The sequence below is a fragment of the Hipposideros armiger genome, unplaced genomic scaffold (genome assembly GCF_001890085.2).
Source record: "Hipposideros armiger isolate ML-2016 unplaced genomic scaffold, ASM189008v1 scaffold_24, whole genome shotgun sequence".
In the NCBI taxonomy this organism is placed as follows: Eukaryota; Metazoa; Chordata; class Mammalia; order Chiroptera; family Hipposideridae; genus Hipposideros; species Hipposideros armiger.
Window position 1 is genome coordinate 6150343 of NW_017731374.1, and position 18581 is coordinate 6168923.

The 18581-nt window shown below is 43.8% G+C and overlaps 1 protein-coding gene and 1 long non-coding RNA gene across 3 annotated transcripts in view; both read left to right on the forward strand.

The window, feature by feature from the left end:
- The window catches only part of LOC109379319 (uncharacterized), a 23643-nt gene extending 21540 nt beyond the window's left edge, over positions 1-2103 (forward strand). The window contains exons 2-3 of the long non-coding RNA XR_002123178.1: positions 1690-1889; positions 1994-2103. This is a non-coding gene — a long non-coding RNA (uncharacterized LOC109379319). The remainder of the gene's footprint in view (positions 1-1689; positions 1890-1993) is intronic.
- A 12062-nt stretch (positions 2104-14165) lies between these two features.
- RGS3 (regulator of G protein signaling 3) overlaps positions 14166-18581 on the forward strand; it is a 114669-nt gene continuing 110253 nt past the window's right edge. Inside the window, exon 1 of one of the 2 annotated variants that reach the window (XM_019635831.1) lies at positions 14166-14409. In XM_019635831.1, coding sequence (XP_019491376.1) covers positions 14331-14409 — 79 coding nt within the window. In that variant the 5' untranslated portion in view covers positions 14166-14330. The remainder of the gene's footprint in view (positions 14410-18581) is intronic. The other variant, XM_019635829.1, reaches the window with a different exon arrangement.

Below are 18581 nucleotides of genomic sequence, written 5' to 3' on the forward strand. Positions count from 1 at the left end.
CCCCAAGAGAGATCTAAGGGCCCTCCACTTCCTCTGCCACAAGTTAGTCTCTGCAGCCTCAGTTTGTGATCACCACATTATCTAGCCCCGTCTAGGAGGCAGGTAGCCGATACTTGACAGGTGATCCTTTTCCTTTAGTGTTCATGCCTTTTTGGAGTCCTTATCACATCTGAGCTAAAGGATATACTTTCTCCGGTCCCTCTGATGTTTCTCAGCTTGAGTGCAGAATGGGAGGGAAGATGGGAGAAAAAATTCCCCCTAACCCTTAGAAGATTCTTCTGCCCTACTCAGACTGGACACTGCTGACTGTAATGTGAAAATAACTGTTTAATATAAGAATTCACTCTTTAACCCTGGGGGGCAGTGGGAGGGCTCAGGTGAGGTGTTTCCTGGGAAGGATGCTGCTCTCTTGGTTTATCTCCCATCTCGTTGTGGTCTCTGATACCAACAGTGTCCTCTAACTCCAAGATCTAAGAAGGCTCCTGACCTTCACATGGGAGGTAGACAGAACCAGGGCTGGGGCCCAGGATGGGAGGTGACTTGTCCCAGGTTATCTCCCCACCCAGGGTGATCAATATTCCACTCCTCTTCCTGATGCCTCCAATAGGAGCAGTTTTGCTTGGGTGACTGGGGTGCCCCCTTTGAATCATGTTCTTACAGCAGTGGCCTGTCCTCTCTCAGTTGAGAAATGCATTATGGAAGAGATGATTTTTGCATTGTCAGTGGTGCTCCACCTTGATTGCACATTGAAATCAACTGAGGAGTTTTTAAAACCCTAATTACCAGAGTGCACTCCAGACCTATTAAATCAGAATTTCTGGTTTTAGGACCCAGGGCCCAGTGTTTTTTAGAACTCCCCACTGCTTCCAGAGTGTATTGGGTCTTTGGAAAAGTCATGACACATGTTTACGACAGATGGCACTAGTTCATTTTTGAAAGTACTAGAGTCATTCTCATCTATGTTATTATTATGTCATTTGACAGCTGACAGTTTTAGCTTCATTCTAAAAAAAAAATTGAGCGATTTGGTTGNTTTTTTTTTTTTTTTTTTTTTTTTTTTAGCTGAGCCATCCTGCCACCTGTTGGCAGCTCAGCGGCTGCTCAGCTCAGGCCAGGCATCAAGCCGCTGTTGCTCAGAGCTCAAACTCTTGAGCGAGCTCTTAACCAACTGAGCCACTCAGCCGGCCCCCTGAGCCATGTAAAAGCACTTCCGTGACTACATTAGTTGTAATTTGATAAGGCTTTTTGGAGATGGTGGTATCTTCTCCCTAATTAATGAAGGGAAAAAGGAAAGGTTGCTGATATTTATCTGAACTATATGCCAGACCTTTTAATATCCATTAACTAATTTCTGTAATTACCCTGTGAAATAGGCTTATCCTCATTTTGCAGATGAGGAAACTGTAGCTCAGATTAACCAATCTTTTAAATGGTGAATTAGGAGACCTTCTGAAGTCAGTCTGTTCCCAAGCTCTAGCCACTGTACTTGACGCTGAGATTTTTTTCATACTTGCTTGTTACCCAATTCTTAATTATCCTGTGACCACCATTTACCTATATGGGCTCAATAGAAATATTTTATGCTTTGAGTCCAAATTAAAATCTGGACTGCATGGCTAGTATATAATACTATATAGTATAGTATATAGTATGTAATACTCCCTAATTATGTGGTTATTGTCTCTCCAGAGGGCTAGAAAGCTGCAAGGTTGGCTTTTGTCCTAACCCATTTGTAACTATGGACTTGCCAGATAAGAGCCAGTGGGATGAAACCACCTGTAACTTGGCTGTTTGTCAGCATCCACAATGCTGGGCAACTATCCGCCGAATTGAGAGGGGCCACCCTCGAATCCTGGGCTCACCCTGTAAAGCTCCTCTGGATGCTAACGGTGAATTAACCAGCCCCTGTCTCCTTCCTTACAAGATCTTTGAACTGTTTCTGTTTGACTCCCTTTTGGCATGTTACATGTTTTCTTCTCATCTGCTTTCTCAGACGAATTTCCAGTGCTCACCATTGTAAACATCCCAGATTCCTGTTTTCCAGCCAAGAGACATGCTCATCGTCATTTACCAGGATTTACCTTCACTAAGCCTCACTCTTCATGGTCTCNATATGCAAATAAGATCCAGACACTCCTTTCCTTAAAACTCTCTCTTGCCCTCAGGATCAAACCCAACCTCTTTTGCTTGTTTTACAAGCCTTACAAGGAAGGGCTGTGACTCGGCTGCGCCCTCCTCATCTCCGCAGCCCCAATTCCTCCGTTCCCACCTTGTTCTAGGATCCAGCAATGATTTTTCCCCCCTTTTGTTTCTTCTAATGAGCCCTGTCCTCTCTTACCTTCAGATTTTTTTCCCTTGACTTTTTCCTCCACCTGTAAAATTCTTTTTTTCTCCCTTCTGCCTGGCTACTTTATACTCATTCTTCAGATGTCAGCTTACATGTTACCTATTGGGAGAAGCTCTTTTTGACCAGTCGGGCGAGGCTCCCCACTTTCACTTCTCTCATAGTCTCTATGGGGTTCACAGCTTCTTCATTGCCAGCCTCTCCTGCCAGACTATAGTTCTGTGAGTGGCATCTGTCTTCACTGCATATCTTTGGCATCTAGTTGAATGCCTGGCACTTTGTAAATGCTTAGTAATATATGCCGAATGAGCAAATGAATGAAAAGCATATGACACATTTCTTTAGGGTACATATGCATATAATGTAGCAGTGTGAGCTGAGTGGGGCAAAGAAGGAGGTATAGTGATGAGAAGAAGCAGGGGGCACTTTGGATGCTACCATTTGAAGCTGAGTTAGGTTTTGGTAATAGGAGATGTTTGTGGAGGTGGCCTTTAGGTAGAGGGAAGTGACAGGTGGGGAAAGTTTGGGGGATTGGCAGTGTTCCTGCCTGGGAAGAGTGAATGGTAGGACCGGAGTCAGCTTGTGACTAGATTGTTCAGGGTCTTGAATGCTGGGCTAGAAAGAGTGGACTCTATTTGATAGCCATTGATGGCTTTTGAATAGGGGAGTGATAGGACTAAATTAGTGCTTTAGGAAATGTTCATCTAATGGCTGTGAAACTTGAATCAGAGAGAGACCAGCAAGATGAGCGAGCTCAGCTAGGAGGCTGTCATAAAAGTCAAGATGGGAGATGATGAGGGCCAGGATTCTATAGGTGGCAATAAGCATGGGGACAAGGGGATATTGTACAAAGGAAAGATTAACAAGAACTTGGAAACTGGAAAGAGAGGGAGAGGGAAGTCAAAGAGTTTTCAGCCTGATTCAATGAGGCTCTGTCGTTATCAGAATTGTGAAGTCAAAAGGAAGAACCAGTTTAAAGAAAAACCAACGCTTGATGTAGTTGGACTCCCTGAACAGGAAACATTTACAATGGTATTATTGCCGTATATGCTTTTCACTTATGGAAACTCCATCAATGTGCAGGGTCAAAAATGAAGCACAAGTGGAAAGGAGAGACAGAGAGCCTGTAATGCAACTGGTGGAGGCTGTTCCAGCTCTGCCACTCAGTGAAAGTACATCGCAGAGGGAGTGCGAGATGGGGAAGGCAAATGTGCTGTTTCCCTTTTGATTTACAATACCATGTGCATTTTATGGGTGACTAATGGCTTATTTGAGGGTAATTTTGGCTATTCACAACCTATGTCTTAGCTGCTGACTTTAGATCTGAATTCCCCAGCAAGATTTGGCTTTTTTTATGTGTGCCAAACACTACGCTGGGCAGTAGGCAGCTATAAAGAAGACATATCTCAATCACTGCACTAGAGTTGCCCACAGTCTAGATGCAGACAATTAGGGCTACAGATTATGTGAGCAGTCAGAGGAGGGTGCTGAAAGGGAGGATATTGTTGGTTAATGTATCAAAGCAGAGGTGGTCCTGGGCCCTGAGGTTGGAGAGAGATCTAGGAGTTATCAGAACAGGTAAGAGTAGCAATAAAAGTGGATGAGATCTCGGAGGGGGAGAATATTAGGAAGGAGGGGATGAAAGGGCACAACTAAGTAACATACTCTTTTGAGAAGAGCCATAAAATAGAGGAATTATCAGAGAAGTGGAGGAAAAGTAAGGCAAGGTGGATGAGGACTGAGGGGAAGCACGTGATTTTCATAATTAGGAAGTCAATGGTGACCTCTGAGTTGAACAGTGTCAGTAGAGTGATGGGCAGAAAAAGGAACCCAAAGGTGATTGGTATGAACCTGGAAGCAAAAGGAGTCCATGCCACTTCTCTCAGTTGCAGCTCCAGTAAAACCAACCCAGATATATGCCCTAGTTTCCCATGAAATTTCCCTGGAGAATGTTTGGGATCTCTAGATGCCATGACTTCTGTTCCTGTATGGTCTGTCCACTAAAAGGGCACATCATCATCACATTATACTAATCCAGAAATTGGCTTTGCTCTACATAAGCCTTATATTTAAGCTTGAATGCAATCCAGCTGAGCCCCAGATCTCAGCTGTGGTTGCTGCATTTTATACTAAGCATATCTATATTATTTTCTTCCATAAGTAGAACCCAAATTCCCACATGACTGCAAATGCTAACTTGCTAATAGCTTCCCTGGAGTTTGCTTCTTGAGATAAATCAGAATTTAGACAAAAGCAATATATAACAATTTATTCCTGGATGCAGGGAGCTCTGGGTGTTTTTTAGTCAATGGTTCCTTATGCTAGTTATATTGTTCTTTTAAAAAGATTTAAATAATAAGAAAAAACTCTTTTATATGTACCCATGTAGTTACCATTTCTGGTGTTGCCTTCATTCCTTTGTGTAGATCAAGACTTCCATATGGTATCATTTTCTTTCTGCCTGAAAGACTTAAACACTTCTTGTAGTGCTGGCTTGTTGATGATGAATTCATCAATGACAAATGAACGATAAATTTACTTAGCTTTTGTAAGGCTAAGAAAAATATTTTTGGCTTTACTTTTTGAAAGCTATTTTTGCTGGGTAAAGAATTCTAGGTTGGCAGTTTTTTCTTTCGGTACTTTAAAGATGTTGCTTTACTGTCTTCTGGTGCATATTTCTGATGAGAAGTCTAGTATCTTTCTTATCTTTGTTCCCATGGCTGCTTTTTTTTTCCCCCCAGTGTCCCCCTATTCCCACCTGGCTCAAATTGCTTCTTTTTTTTAAAAAAAAAGATTTTATTGGGGAATTGGGGGAGGGGAACAGACAAGTTGCTGTCCTTTTGTTCTTCAGTCTAGCTGTGGAGGATGTCGCTTCACTGGTCCATGTTGGTATTATGATCATTGCGTTCTTCCTGGCTGAGGCAGATCGGTCGCCGGCCATTGGTCGGCTGCTCACAGCAGCTCACACAGGCTGCCGGCCACGCCAGCGACTCACGGCAGCCCAGCTCCAGGTTGAGCTGTTGTTCACCATCTTAGCTGTAGAAGGCACAGTGTCACTGGCCCATGTGGGATCTGAACCAGTGGCCCTGCTGCTCAGAGCTCACGCTCCCAAGCCAACTTTTAACCAACAAGCCACTTGGCTGGCCCCCATGGCCACTTTTAAGATTTTTTTTTCTGGACGCTTTTAAGATTTTCTCTTTATCAATGATTTTAAGCAATTTGATCATGATGTACTTTGATATAGGTTTCTTCATGTTTCTTCTGCTTGGGGTTCATTGAGCTTCTTGGATTTGTGGTTTTATAATTTTCATCAAATTTGAGAAATTTTCACCCATTATTTTTTTCAAATATATTTTCTTTCCTCTACTTCCTTTAGGGATTCCAATTCTATATCTATTAGGCTGCTGAAAGTTGTCCTGCAGGCTCATGGATGCTCTGTTTTCTTTCTTTCTTTTTTTGAGGGTGGGAGTAGGTCGTTTTTCTCTTTGTGTTTCATTTTGGATGGTTTCTATTGCTATGTCTTCAAATTCACTAATCTTTTTTTCTTTCTTGTAGTGTCTAATCTGCTGTTAATCCCATCCTTCCTATCTATCTATCTATCTATCTATCTATCTATCTATCTATCTATCTATCATCACCTATTATGTATGTATGTATGTATGTATCTATCTATCTATCTATTTATCTGAAACATTATATTTTTCACCTTTAGATGTTCAATTTGGCCTTTTTGTGTATCTGCCATATCTCTACTTAACATGCTCTTAAAATGCTTCTTGAACATACAAAATACATTCATAATAACTATTTTAATGTGTTATCTACTAATTCTGTTATCTGTGTTATTTCTGTATTGGTTTCTATTGATTCTTCTCCTTATTATGCGTCACATTTTTTTTGCTTCTTTACATGCCTGGGAGCTTTTTATTGGCTACCAGACATTGTGAATTTTACTTTGTTGGGTGTTGGATATTTTTGTATTCCTATAAGTATTTTTGAGCTTGTTCTGCCATGCAGTTAATTTACTTATAAATGTTTTGATCCTTTTGGGTCTTGCTTTTAAGCTTTTTTAGGTGGGACCAGAGCATCATTTATCCTAGGGTTAATTATTCCCTCAACTGAGGCAAAACTCTTCTGAGTACCTACCCAATGCGCCATGAGTTAGGTCTTTCTATTCCGGCTTAAGAGACTAAGAATTATTCCTCATCCTGTGGAGCTTCAAAGAGTACTCCCTTCAATCCTTTTGGGTGGTTCTTTCCCCAGCCTCAGGGTTCTTTCCTTACACGGTTGAGCTCATCAGCACTCAGCTGAAGATTTGAGGGATGGCCCTCTGCAGATCCCTGATCTCTCTCTTTCTGCTGCTCTTTCCTCTCTGATACTCTGTTCTGTGACCTCCAGCTGCCTTGGCCTCTTGAACGTCTCGCTCAGGGAGTTGACCTGGGTTCGCTCTCCTATCTAGACAGCCTCTCCAGGCAATAGGCTGGGGGCAACCATAGCACTCTCCTTGCTGATTTTCTATTTCTCAGGAATCCTTGTCCTCTGTTGCTTGGTGACCAACATCTTTTCGTATATGTTGTCCAATGTTTTCGCTGTTTCAGGTAAGAGGTTAAAATCCAGTTTCTGGGTTGGATTCAGTCTCAAGATGTTACTCCATTTTGGGGGAGGCAGAAGTTTCTGTTATTCTTTAAGTTTGGGAAAACATTTGTGGGCCTCCGGAGCCTTTGACTAAACCAACACAAGTTGCTTGTTATCAGGTCAGGAAAAGGGGTGCTTACTAAAGAGGCTAAAAGGGCTTCCAACGTAAGTACAAGGACACTGCGCCACTCTAGGAGGGACAGGGGACTCTGCTCTTCTTTTCTGGCTCTTGTCAGGTCTTTGGCTTTTATCTTTGAGCTCAGCTTACTCTTTCACATTCCTTTGGCAGTGAAGGTTTTCACCTCTTCTACTTTGAAATAACACCTCTCAGCTCACTTGAAATCTTGAATTTTTTACTTGGTTCCCTTAGGCCCTGTTTGTGTATTTAGGTCACATAAGTCTTCTACATCTGAGGCAAATGAAAGTTTCCCAGTGGTATTTACAGCAACCAGCATCTGCTTCTGTGGAGAACCACTATCCCAAAGATACTGTGTTCTAACTTGAACATGAATTGCAGACATACTTTTAAAAGGCAAATCCTGCATTTCAAGGGTGAATAAAATACCATGTAACAAAGCATTCCAGTTGGTTAAATTTAGGACAAGAAAAAAAAAAAAGCTGACCCAAGAATCCCAAGAATATTCTCTGGCTTTGAGCCCAGGGTATTTTTCCTTTTAGAGTGAATTTGGTACATTTTCATTCATGTGGAGCTGTTGCCTCCCAGCATCTTATTCTGGGATGGAAGGTCAACAGTGATTGCCTTGTTGCTAAATCCAATGGACACTTCTCAGTTATTAACTTACTTGACCTCTCCAACAGTATTTGACATTGTTGACTATAATCTCCCTTTTATTGCATGCTCTGACTTTCCTTCTCCATTTCTAGCCTTTCTTCCTCTGCCTGTCATTTCTGTTAGCTCTCTTCTTGGCTCTTTTCTGAGCCTTCTTCTCACATTAAACATTCTCCCTGGGCTCTCTGATTAATGCCCATGGCTTGACTGTGAATTCCTAAATCTGTATTTCTAGCCTAAGTATTTTTCCTGAACTTCTGTCCAGTATATTCAACAGCTCACTTGACATCTTCACGTGGGCAGCACATAGGTAGCTCAACCTTGTGTTGAACTCTTCAGGTCTCCCCTCAGTTCAGCCCTTCCTGCCATGTACTCCATTTCTGTAAAGGGCACTTCTGGACATTTAATTCCTCAAGCCAGGATTCCTTGCATTTTATCTTCTAATCAATCACCAAGTTCTGTTGATTGTACCTCTTTCCATCTCTACTGCTACTACATTAGTTTGGCCACTATCATCTTTTACCTGAACTACTGGAAAAGGCTTCACCTGACAGCATTTTCTGGTTCCAACCCTCATGCAACCCTTCCTCCATCCCAGTCCATATTTTCATACTTTAGCCAGAGTGATCTTTCGAAAACATAAATTAAAACCTTTTGGCATCTTGCTTAAAATCTTCCGATGACTCCCCTATGCTCTTAGGGTTAAGCCTGAGCTCCTTTTAATAATATATGAAACCCTGTGTGATGTTTACCTTCTTGCGTATTACTTCCTCCCTCATACTCTAAGTTCCCTGCCACGCTTCCCATTGTTCAGTTCCTCAAGTGTACGATGCTTCTCTCAGATTCTGACCTTTGCATGTTTTGTTCTTTATGCCTGTAACCCTTCCTTCACCTCCTCTGCTTGGCTAAATCATCACTCAGGTCACTTTCTTTGAGAAGTCTTCTCTGACTTCTTTTATCATTTCAGTCTGCCCATCTACCAGACTCAGTGAGATGTTAATCTGTGTTTCTGCAGGTTGCCGTGTTTCCTCTGTTGTAACACTCATCCAGTGTCTCACTAGATTGCAAGCTCCATCTTGCTCACTTCTGTATCCTCAGCGCTCAGTGGAAGGCTCAGCACAACACAGGGGCTTAGCTTAGCAAACATTTATTGAATTGAGTTTTAATGTGTCGGCAGCCATGGAGGTCTCAGTCCTACTAGTTTGTTGTCTAGCCATCCTGAGTAGGAGGATTGGTGTGTAAGATGACATTCTATAGTGGTTCTTTGGCTGGATTCTTAATTCTCCCTGTTTATTACTTTAGCTACCTGATTCATTTAACAATGCTGAACCTTAGTCACCTCACCTATAAATACAAATGCTTGAATTGCCTGAAGGCAAATGGTGGGACCGACCAGATGATTTTTCATTTTTTTGGTTACTAGTATTTTATGCATTAGTCATTTATTTTCCTCTCCTGTGCAATGATTATTCATGTTCTTTGGTACATTCATATTTTTCTTACTTGATTTGTAAGACGTCTTTATGTACATATTTGCCATGTATTTAAAAAATATTTTAAATTCATTTTTTAATTTAAAAAGATTTTAAGTTTTTATGGACATAGAAAAGCTTTTAATTTTTTTGACTTTTTTCAATCATTTAAAAATATGAAATTCATTCTTAGCTCACTTGTGGCACAAAAATAGGTAGTGGGCCAGATTTGGCCTGTAGGCATAGTTTGCCAAACTCTGCACTAATATGTTTGTGAAATTTGAACCACCTTTGCATTCCTGGAATGAATGCCATTTGATCGTAAATACACTGCTGGTTTCAATATGCTAATATTTAGGATTTTAGTGTTTATATTCATAAGTCAGATTGTTCTAGCAGAGAATTCAAACTTGTTATAGGGCAGAGATTTATTTTATTTGACCTACATGATATTTTAAAATTTTTGACTGAATAGCCAATATTGAAAATTTGGGAAATATTATATTAAAAATTAGATGTTTCTGGCTTTTCCTTAAAAACAGGAATGTGTCAAAACTAGGAGAATGTGGGCCCAGTGTGGCCACATGTTTAACAAATCTTCTCAATGTATGTTTTCTATTTCATTAATTTCTACTCTTATTTTTATCTTTGACCTTTGGTCTGTAGTTTTCTGTTGCTAACCTTATCTGATGTTTGTCTTTGCCTACGCTTGTACCTAGCACTGAAAAATCTTTCAGTTTTTTTCTAGTTCTGAAACAGTTTAAATGACATTGGCATTATGTGTTTCTTGAAGGTCTTATAGAATTGGCCTCTGAAATTATCTGGGTCTTCTATAATTTTGTCAGGTAGAATTTTGGTTTCCTTTTGTGTTTTATGTATGGTTAGTGAGCTATTAAAAATTTCAAACTCTTGTATCAATTTTAGTAAGTAATGCTTTCTAGAAAATCACCCATTTTCCCCTCAGATTTTCAAATTTATAAATAAGGTTACAATGGTTTCCTCTTATAATTTAAAGAATTACCTTTGTATTTTGAGTATCCTTCTCTTTCCTAAAGCTGTTTATTTGTAGTTTTCTTTGTTTTGCCAGAGTTCTATTTCATTTAATTAATTAATTAATTATTATTTTTATTTATTTATTTTTTTGAAAGAACCAGGCTTTGGTTTTATTGTTGAAGTCTATTTTAAAACAAAATAAATTTAAACTTTAACTATATTATTTCCTTTTAAGATTTTCATCTGAATCAGCTTGTTCTTCTAACTATTTGAAATTAATCTTTAGTTTAAAAATTTTTGAAAATCTTCCTTATATTCTAAATAAAATCATTTCTCTTCTTGAACTTTCTATTCCATTTCATTGATCTGTTTGTCTTCTTTCTGGTACTACATTATTATAATACTATTTACATTTGGTAATCCTAGTCCCCTTTATTATTTTTTTTCAAAAATTATTTGGCTACTGGGCCAGATGATATCTAAAGACACTAAGATTCTTTAATAGCTAAGGTGAAAATGCACCCAAAAAAATCCCTTGAGTCCCTCCCCTCCAAACCCAGGTAGTCTTTATTCTTCTAGATACAGAATCAGTCTTAAAAAATGCCTATAATCAATCTTTGTATCGTATCTGAATGTGGTGTATGTATGTAGTGTATTTAAGTGTTTTTGTGTGTCTGTGTGGTGTGTGTCTATGTGTTTGTGTATAAGATGCATGTATAGAGTGTGGGGTTTGTGTGTGTGTGTGTATATATATATATATATATATATATATATATATATGGTATGTATGTAGTATGCTTGTGTGTGTGTATGTACGAGTATATGGTATGTTTGTGTATGTGGAGTATTAGTGTTTATACATGGGAAGTGTTATGGTATGTATGTTTGTGTTCATTGTATGTTTGTATTGTGTGTGTAGTATGCTTACGTATGTGTGGGGTGTGTGTGAGGTGTAAGAGAGATACTGAAGCCCATGGCCAGGGGATGCTAGAGTGCTCAGGGCATGTCAGAAAGCTGGGCTTGGTCCTCAAACTCCCCTGCCTTCTTGGGGGAAGCAGGGACATAACTGTGACACTTTCTGGATGTCCCCTGTGGATATTAGTGTGGGTTAATAGGACCAGTCTCTCCTACGATGGCATCGCCCAGGCTCCCACTCACTCTGTCATCCTTCTCCTGAGAAAAGAGTGACCTGCCCCTTTAAGAGAAGGAAGCTTCAAGAGCTCGCTCAAGAGTGCCAGCTCTGAACAACAGCAGTTCGGTGCCCGGCCCAAGCTGAGCTGCCGCTGAGCTGCCAACAGGCGGCAGGACGTCTCAGCTAAAAAAAAAAAAAAAAAAAAAAAGAGAAGGAAGCTTCCAGTGCTCTGCTACACAAGGGGCCCTACGGTTGGTGGTAACGGTGGTGGAGGTGGTGCCACCAAGGAGTCGGATCAGGATCAGAGTGGCATTGGGGTCTCCCAACTAAATAAATTAGCTGCTGAGTAGGGCAGGAGCAGGGAGGGAACTTACACGGCAGTGGGACTTTTTGTGCTGAATGGGGCGAAGTGCCCAGTGTGGCCCTCAGTCTTTTTACCCCAGGCCACATGCAGATAGTGCAGCTCTGCTCAGCTCTCCTGCTGGGTCCCACAGGCGTGAGGGTGCATTTGCAGGTTGCTCACAGTCCAAGGTGATCTTCCCTAGTGTGGGCTCTACAGTGGTCCCTGGCAGAGCTGTGAAAGGGCCAGTATCACCTTGGGCACATCACTCTTCCCTCCCCTGTGGCCCTCCTTTTCAAATTCCTACTGGGAGAGAACATCCCTCTCTGGGGGCATCCTCAGGCCATGCCTAACCATGCTCCCGTCTTGCTCCTGCAGGCTTACAGCACCTCCAGCCAGGGTGTCCTGTCTGTAACCTGTGGCTTGAGACTGTGGTTGCCCATTTTCCCTGCCTGAATGGAATGGCAGAGCCAGGATACCTCCCTGCCCAGAAAGGATGCCTGGACTCAGACTTCCCCAGGCAGGAGGAGGATCAGGCACACTCAAGTCCAGGGTGCAGGTAAGTCCATCTGCTACTGGGTTGGGGCCATGGGAGTAGGCTTGTCCCTGCTAAGGGCAGTGCTCGTGGTATGGGGGCTAGGGGAGAGCAGAGCAGAGCATGAACTCACAAAGTGCCAGGATTGAAACAGTCACTGGCCTTTCTGTGACTCATTTGCACTTGACCACTAATTTGCTGATTTCAGGGCTCCCTCTCTAGTTTCAGCTCCCTGCTGGTGGCCAGCTGGCCCTGTGGGATCTAGTTTTCTTAGCTGCCTCAAGAAGGCAGGTCTGCTACTTCCACTTGCTATTGGCCATGGGGCAGGAATGGATGCCAAGGAGGAAAAAAAGGAGGATGGCCTGGGGGGCAGACAGGCCTGGGTTCAAATTTCAGCTCTGCCAGCCTTGGATAAGTTACCTACTCTGTCTGCCTGAGGTTCAGATTTATCCCTGGTAAATTGGGACTAATGCTTCCTAGGGTTACTGTGAATATTTAATGAGATGATGTGTGTAAATTGCCCAGCTCAGCTCCTGGCACCTGCTCCTCAATACATATAATTTTCTCCCCACTTTCTCTTTTTTTTTTTTATTGGGGAATTGGGGGGATGGGAACAGTGCTGGGGAATTGGGGAAAGGGGAACAGACAAGTTGCTGTCGTTTTGTTCTTCAATCTAGTTGTGGAGGATGTTGCTTCACTGGCCCAAGTTGGCACCATCATTGCGCTCTTCTCTGGTGAGGCAGATCAGTCGCCGGCTTCTGGACGGCCGCTCACTGCGGCTGCTGGCCGCTCACGCTGGCTGCTGGCCACACACGGTAGCCCATGGCAATCCACTGCCACAGGGACTGCAGCCCACGCCGTCGCCGGCGACTCACGGCAGCCCAGCTCCAGGTTGAGCTGTTGTTCAGCATCTTAGCTGTAGAGGGCAGTGTCACTGGCCCTCATATGTGGGATCCGAACCGGGGCCCTCTGGCATCCCAAGCGAGTTCTTAACCATCGCGCCACTCGGCCGGCCCTCTCCCCACTTTCTCTATTGCATCCCCCAACCTTGTCTTGAGCGGATCACTGAGCCACAAATATCCATTTGGCAACTTCAGACATTTCCCATTTTTAGGCTTACATAAGACCAGCAACTTTCCCTCCCATAGCAGCAACAGGGAGAGATTTGCAGAGCAGATGTCTTGGTGTGAAACTGCTCCCAGGAGGTGTCCCATGAATGTTTGCCGACAAAGCAGCTCAGGGGCTGACCTTCCTTCCAGCTCTGCCTCCTGCACCAGGCTCTGGAGACTGAAAGCATCTACCCCGTCTGCATAGTATGCTTTTCGGGCCCCTCATATTCTGGGCGCCTGACCTCCTGTCGCATGGCACCAGGCTGCAGATAGATGGAGGGCTGTGAGGCTGGCTGGAGCAAGCTGCTGTGGTCTGGACTTATGCCAGGCTGCTCTCATCCAAGAGGAGGCTCAAGAGGGAGATAGAGAGGGCAGGGTCTGGGAAGGGGCTGCAGCCTGGTGGGTGGGCCTGTCCAAGTGTGGAGAACACTTTTCCAAAGCCCCTTCCCTGGGCCAGGAGGGCGCCCCTTTGCTTTTGCTCCGGGTCCAGTGATTACAGGTCTGTGCTTCAAAGCATGTTACAAACCGGGTTAATTGCTGGCCTGCGGGAACTGGACGAGCAGGCCAAGCGCGCCCTAATGGGCAGCCCAGGGGCTGCGGGCCTCTCATGGGGATCGCACTTCCAGCCTGGAGCGGTCCTGGAGCCAGGAGACCTAGTGTGACTGCCCGGTCCTGCGGGCTTCTGGGGAGGGCTGCGGTCCCAGCCGCGGTAGCTACCCTCGCAGTTGGGGCGCCAGCGCCATCCCGCCTCTGGCCAGCGTCTGCTCTGTCAGGTGGAAACCTCTCCATTCAAACCAGCGCGGGCCAATCAGGGCCTGGCGCGCCCGCCTGTTCAAACGCGCGATTCAGCCGGGCCTCCAGCTCGCGCCTGGGAGACTCCGGCGCGCGGGGGGCGGGTGAACCTGCTGCCTCGGTTACTGTGGAGCAACACAGACGCCTCGGGTTACACGCTCACCCTCCAGGCCCAGAGCGGGGCGGCCATGGAACACTCCCTGCACCGTGTCTCCCTCTGCAGCCGGCGTGCCCACCCGGGCTTGTCCTTCTACCTCACCACCTTTGGTAAGTGTCCTCTGAGGCCCGCTGCCAGGGCTGCTGCACCCCGCTCTCAGCGCCCAGAAAGTATAGATGAGGTTGGGAGCAGGCAGGCCTTCTGTTTGGGGGAACCTTCCCTGGCCCCTTCCTCCTTCGGTTGCCCAGGTGGGGCTCAGGGCACAGGCTCAGGCCATGCAAGCTGCCGGGCACCACCTGCTCCTTGGCCACTGGTGCCAAGTGCGGTTGGCTCTGCCTCACTGGGCTGGCATAATCATGCCCCAGTTAATCTTTCAGAGACCCGGTTTGTCACCACTGAGTTTCCCATTAGCAAGCAGCTTGGGTCAATCAAGGTCTTGTTCCGATGTTTCAACATCTCCGTTCTCTTTCCTTTGGTGCAGGGACAGGGCAGGTGCCAGGTCAGCCCAAGTGGGCTTGAATCCTTGTGGGCTCACCTTGGAAGCAGTGTGACTGCTCCAGTGGACATCTGACCCATAATAGAGGTGGGAGAATTCTCTCCTCTCAGGAGGGTCACAGGGCTACCCTGGGGACTTGAATGAAGTGGGCAGTGGCCTCCTGCTCCCAAGCCCCTAGGTAGCAGGACGGGGTTCCCTGAAATAACAGCTGGGTAGCAGCTACCCCAAGGGTCCAGCCTTCCAAGTAGCCATAGTAAAAATGATAGCCCAGTCCTGGAATACAGCCTTTTACTGGTCTCCATCCCTTTCCTTATTGGTTCTGTAACACCTTGTGGAGAGGGGGTTACATTTCCTCTGTGAAGACTTGAGATCCAGAGAAAGGAAGGTTTTCCAGTAAGCCAGTGATAGGAGTTGGAACCTGAGCTCATGCCTTCTGAGATGACCCGTCCAGCACATTTTTCTTGAACTTGTGGTCTGTATACAATTTTCTTTATGAAAGCTGGGACAGTTACTGCTACATAACTGGACTTTGCCCAGACTTCAAAAATAGAGCACCCGAGGAGTTAGGGCCTTCCTGGGGTCCCTACTCTCAGGCTACCTCTGTCAGCACACTTGGCTCTTCACAACCTGCCCTTTTCTCTAGTGTCAGAGGAAGTGATAGAAAAGCAGTGGCTTAGCCCCTAGAAATGGCTGTGGTCTGGCAAACTGGAATCCACCGGTCCAGGTGGTGGAGGATAATAACGAGAGTAATCGACTAGCCACCATCGTTGAACCCTTACCGCGCGCCATGCCTTGTGCGTGCCACGTGCTTTACCTACATTATCTCATTTAATCCCCCCAACCTTTGGAGGCAATGCCTGTTAACTCCACTGGGATTGGGGACTGTTCTAGACAAGGGAGGTCTCTGGGATGATCTGAGTTGGTGGGGCTGGAGTGGTCAGAAAGAGTGTCAGGGAGCTGTGAGACCCTGCTGCCTTAGCTGTATCCTGATTAAAAAGCAAAAATATGTTTCACTGTTTTTTCCTCTTTATTATCATGGTGAGATGTATTCATTGTTGAAAACTTAGTGAAAAGAAGAAAGTAAGAATCACCTGTAACCTGAAATCTGACTCCCCAGAAAAGACCATTAACATTTTTTGGTTTATATCCTTTCAACCTCTCTCTCTCTCTCTCTCTCTCTCTCTCTCTCTCCCTCTCTCCCTCTCTCCCTCTCTCCCTCTCTCTTCCTCTCTCCCCCTCTCTCTTTCATCTAATTTTAACAAAATTCAGATCATATTGTAAGTACCATTTTGTAACCCACTTCTTTTCCTTACTGGTATGATGTGACTATTTCCTTGCACCAGTCCACATTTCTTCTGTTGAATTAATCTCCCTGCCAGATCTGGGAAGTTGAGGGGTGTCCAGTGCAGCAGGGAGTGGATGTCCTGCCCAGCCATGGCCTCAACGCTGGGTCGGATGGGTAGCAGGGAAGGTTGCTGCTCGCACCAGGCCTGACCTGACTGTGCAGCGGGCGGGCAGGAAGCTGGTGGGGTGGAGAGCCTCCTGCTCTTACATGTGCAGTCTCCTCTCACATCTCTCCCAGGACGCTGGTTGATACTGGAAAAGTTCTCTCCTGTTTTCTTCATTGACTGTTTTCTTGACAAATGCCACCCCTCTTCCAGGCTGCTGACTTTCTTCATTCAGCAAGTGATCTTTGCCTGTCTGCTCATGAGTGAAGATTCGTATCAGTGGTTACCAGCCTGGCCAATTATCAAAAGCACCTTGGGGAGCCTGTTAAAAACAGATTTCTAGGATCTTCTCCCAGAGATCATGTTTTAATAGGTGTGGGGCAGAGCCTGAGAATCTAATTTTAAGAAGCCACTGAAGTATTTCAGCGATTCAGGCAGGTTTGGAAGCTATGGATTGAGAGTCCATTTTGGCAGCCATGGACTCCTCACCGGGAAGTTCTTTGCTAAGTTTTCCTCAGTTCCCTGGCCTTTCCCCAGCATGGCCTGTAGCCCCTGGCCTCCTGCAGTGGGCCTTGCCCTGTTAGAACCAGATGAAGGTGCTGCCTAGCTGGTAGTTTCCTGAGCACAAACATTTAAACAATTTTTAATTTAATTTTTAAATATTTTTCAATTACAGTTGACAGTATTATATTAGTTTCAGGTGTACAGTAGAATGGTTAGACATTTCTACAGCTTACAAAGTGATCCCTGATAAGTCTAGTACCCACCTGGCACCACACTTATTTATTAGAATATTATTGAGTATATTCCGTATGCTGTGTTTACATCCTTGTGACTATTTTGTAACGGCCAATTTGTACTTCTTAATCCCTTCACCTTTTTCACCCAGCCCTCAAATCCCCCTCCCATCTGGCAACCATCAGTTTGTTCCCTGTATCTATGAGTTTGTTTCTGTTTTGATTGTTTATTTTGTTTTTTAGATTTCACATATAAGTGAAATCATATGGTATTTGTCTTTCTCTGTCTGACTTATTTCACATAGCATGATACCCTCTAGGTCCATCTGTGTTGTTGCAAATTGTAAGATTTCATTCTTTTTTATGGCAGAGTGATATTCCATTGTATATATGCACCATATCTTTATCCAATGGCCTATTGGTGGACATTTAGGCTGCTTCCATATCTTGGCTATTGTATATGAAATGTCCTTCTTTGTGTCCTTTTATAGCCATTGTTTTAAAGTCTATTTTGATATAATTATCACTATTTTGATATAAGTATTGCTGAACACAAGCATTCAAAGGGAGCTAAATTTCCAGCATCTCTGGAACTGTAGAGACAAAATTCTGTTGACCAGAATTCCTTTCAGGGAGAGTACTGTATGGTATGAGTTGTGGTTTATATGTTGTGTGTGTGTGTGCACACATGAGTACAACCCCTTGCCCCCCAATAAGGGACATGTTCAAGTGACATTAGTTGGCCATACACTGCCTTCCAAAGCGGTGAACTGGCTTCAGGGGGTGAGAGTATGTAAACTGGGGCTAGAATCCAGCTATTCCAGAGGGATTTTTATTTATGGGAAATACTGTAATTTGAAGAAGTCATTATAGGTGTACATAAGGCTTTTTATCCTTCAGGATTATATCTTTTAATTTTATTAGTTATTTGCCAACATGTTTTTTTAAATAGCTTTACCAAGATATAATTCACATACATACAATTCACTCATTTAAACTGTACAATTAAATGATTTTTAATATGGTCACAGAGTTGTGTAACCATTACCACAGTTAATTTTAGAACATTTTTATTACCTCAAAAAGAAACACTGTACCCTTTAGCTTATTACTCCCAATTCCCAGTCTCCCCTCTCAGCCAATCCTAAGCAATCACTAATCTACTTCCTGTCTCTACTTCCTGCCTATTCTGGACATTTCATATACATGGAATCATGTGCTTTTTTGCGACTGGCTTCTTTCACTTAGCATAATGTTTTTAAGGTTCACTCATGTTGTAGCAGATGTTAGCACTTCACTCATTGTTATGGCTGAATAATATCCCATTATAAGGCTATACCACATTTTCTTTATTCATTCATTCATTTGTTGATAGTTATTGGGTTGTTTCTTTTGGCTATCATGAATAATGCTCTGCTGTGAACATTCATGCGTAAGTTTTTGTGTGGACATGTTTTCAGTTCTCTTGGGTATAGATCTAGCAGTAGAAATGCCCTAGCATTTCAAATGGTAATTCTAGGTTTAACTGTTTGAGGCGCTGCCAAACTCTGTTCCAAAGTGGATGCCCCATTTTCCATTCCCATCAGCAGTGTGTGAGGGTT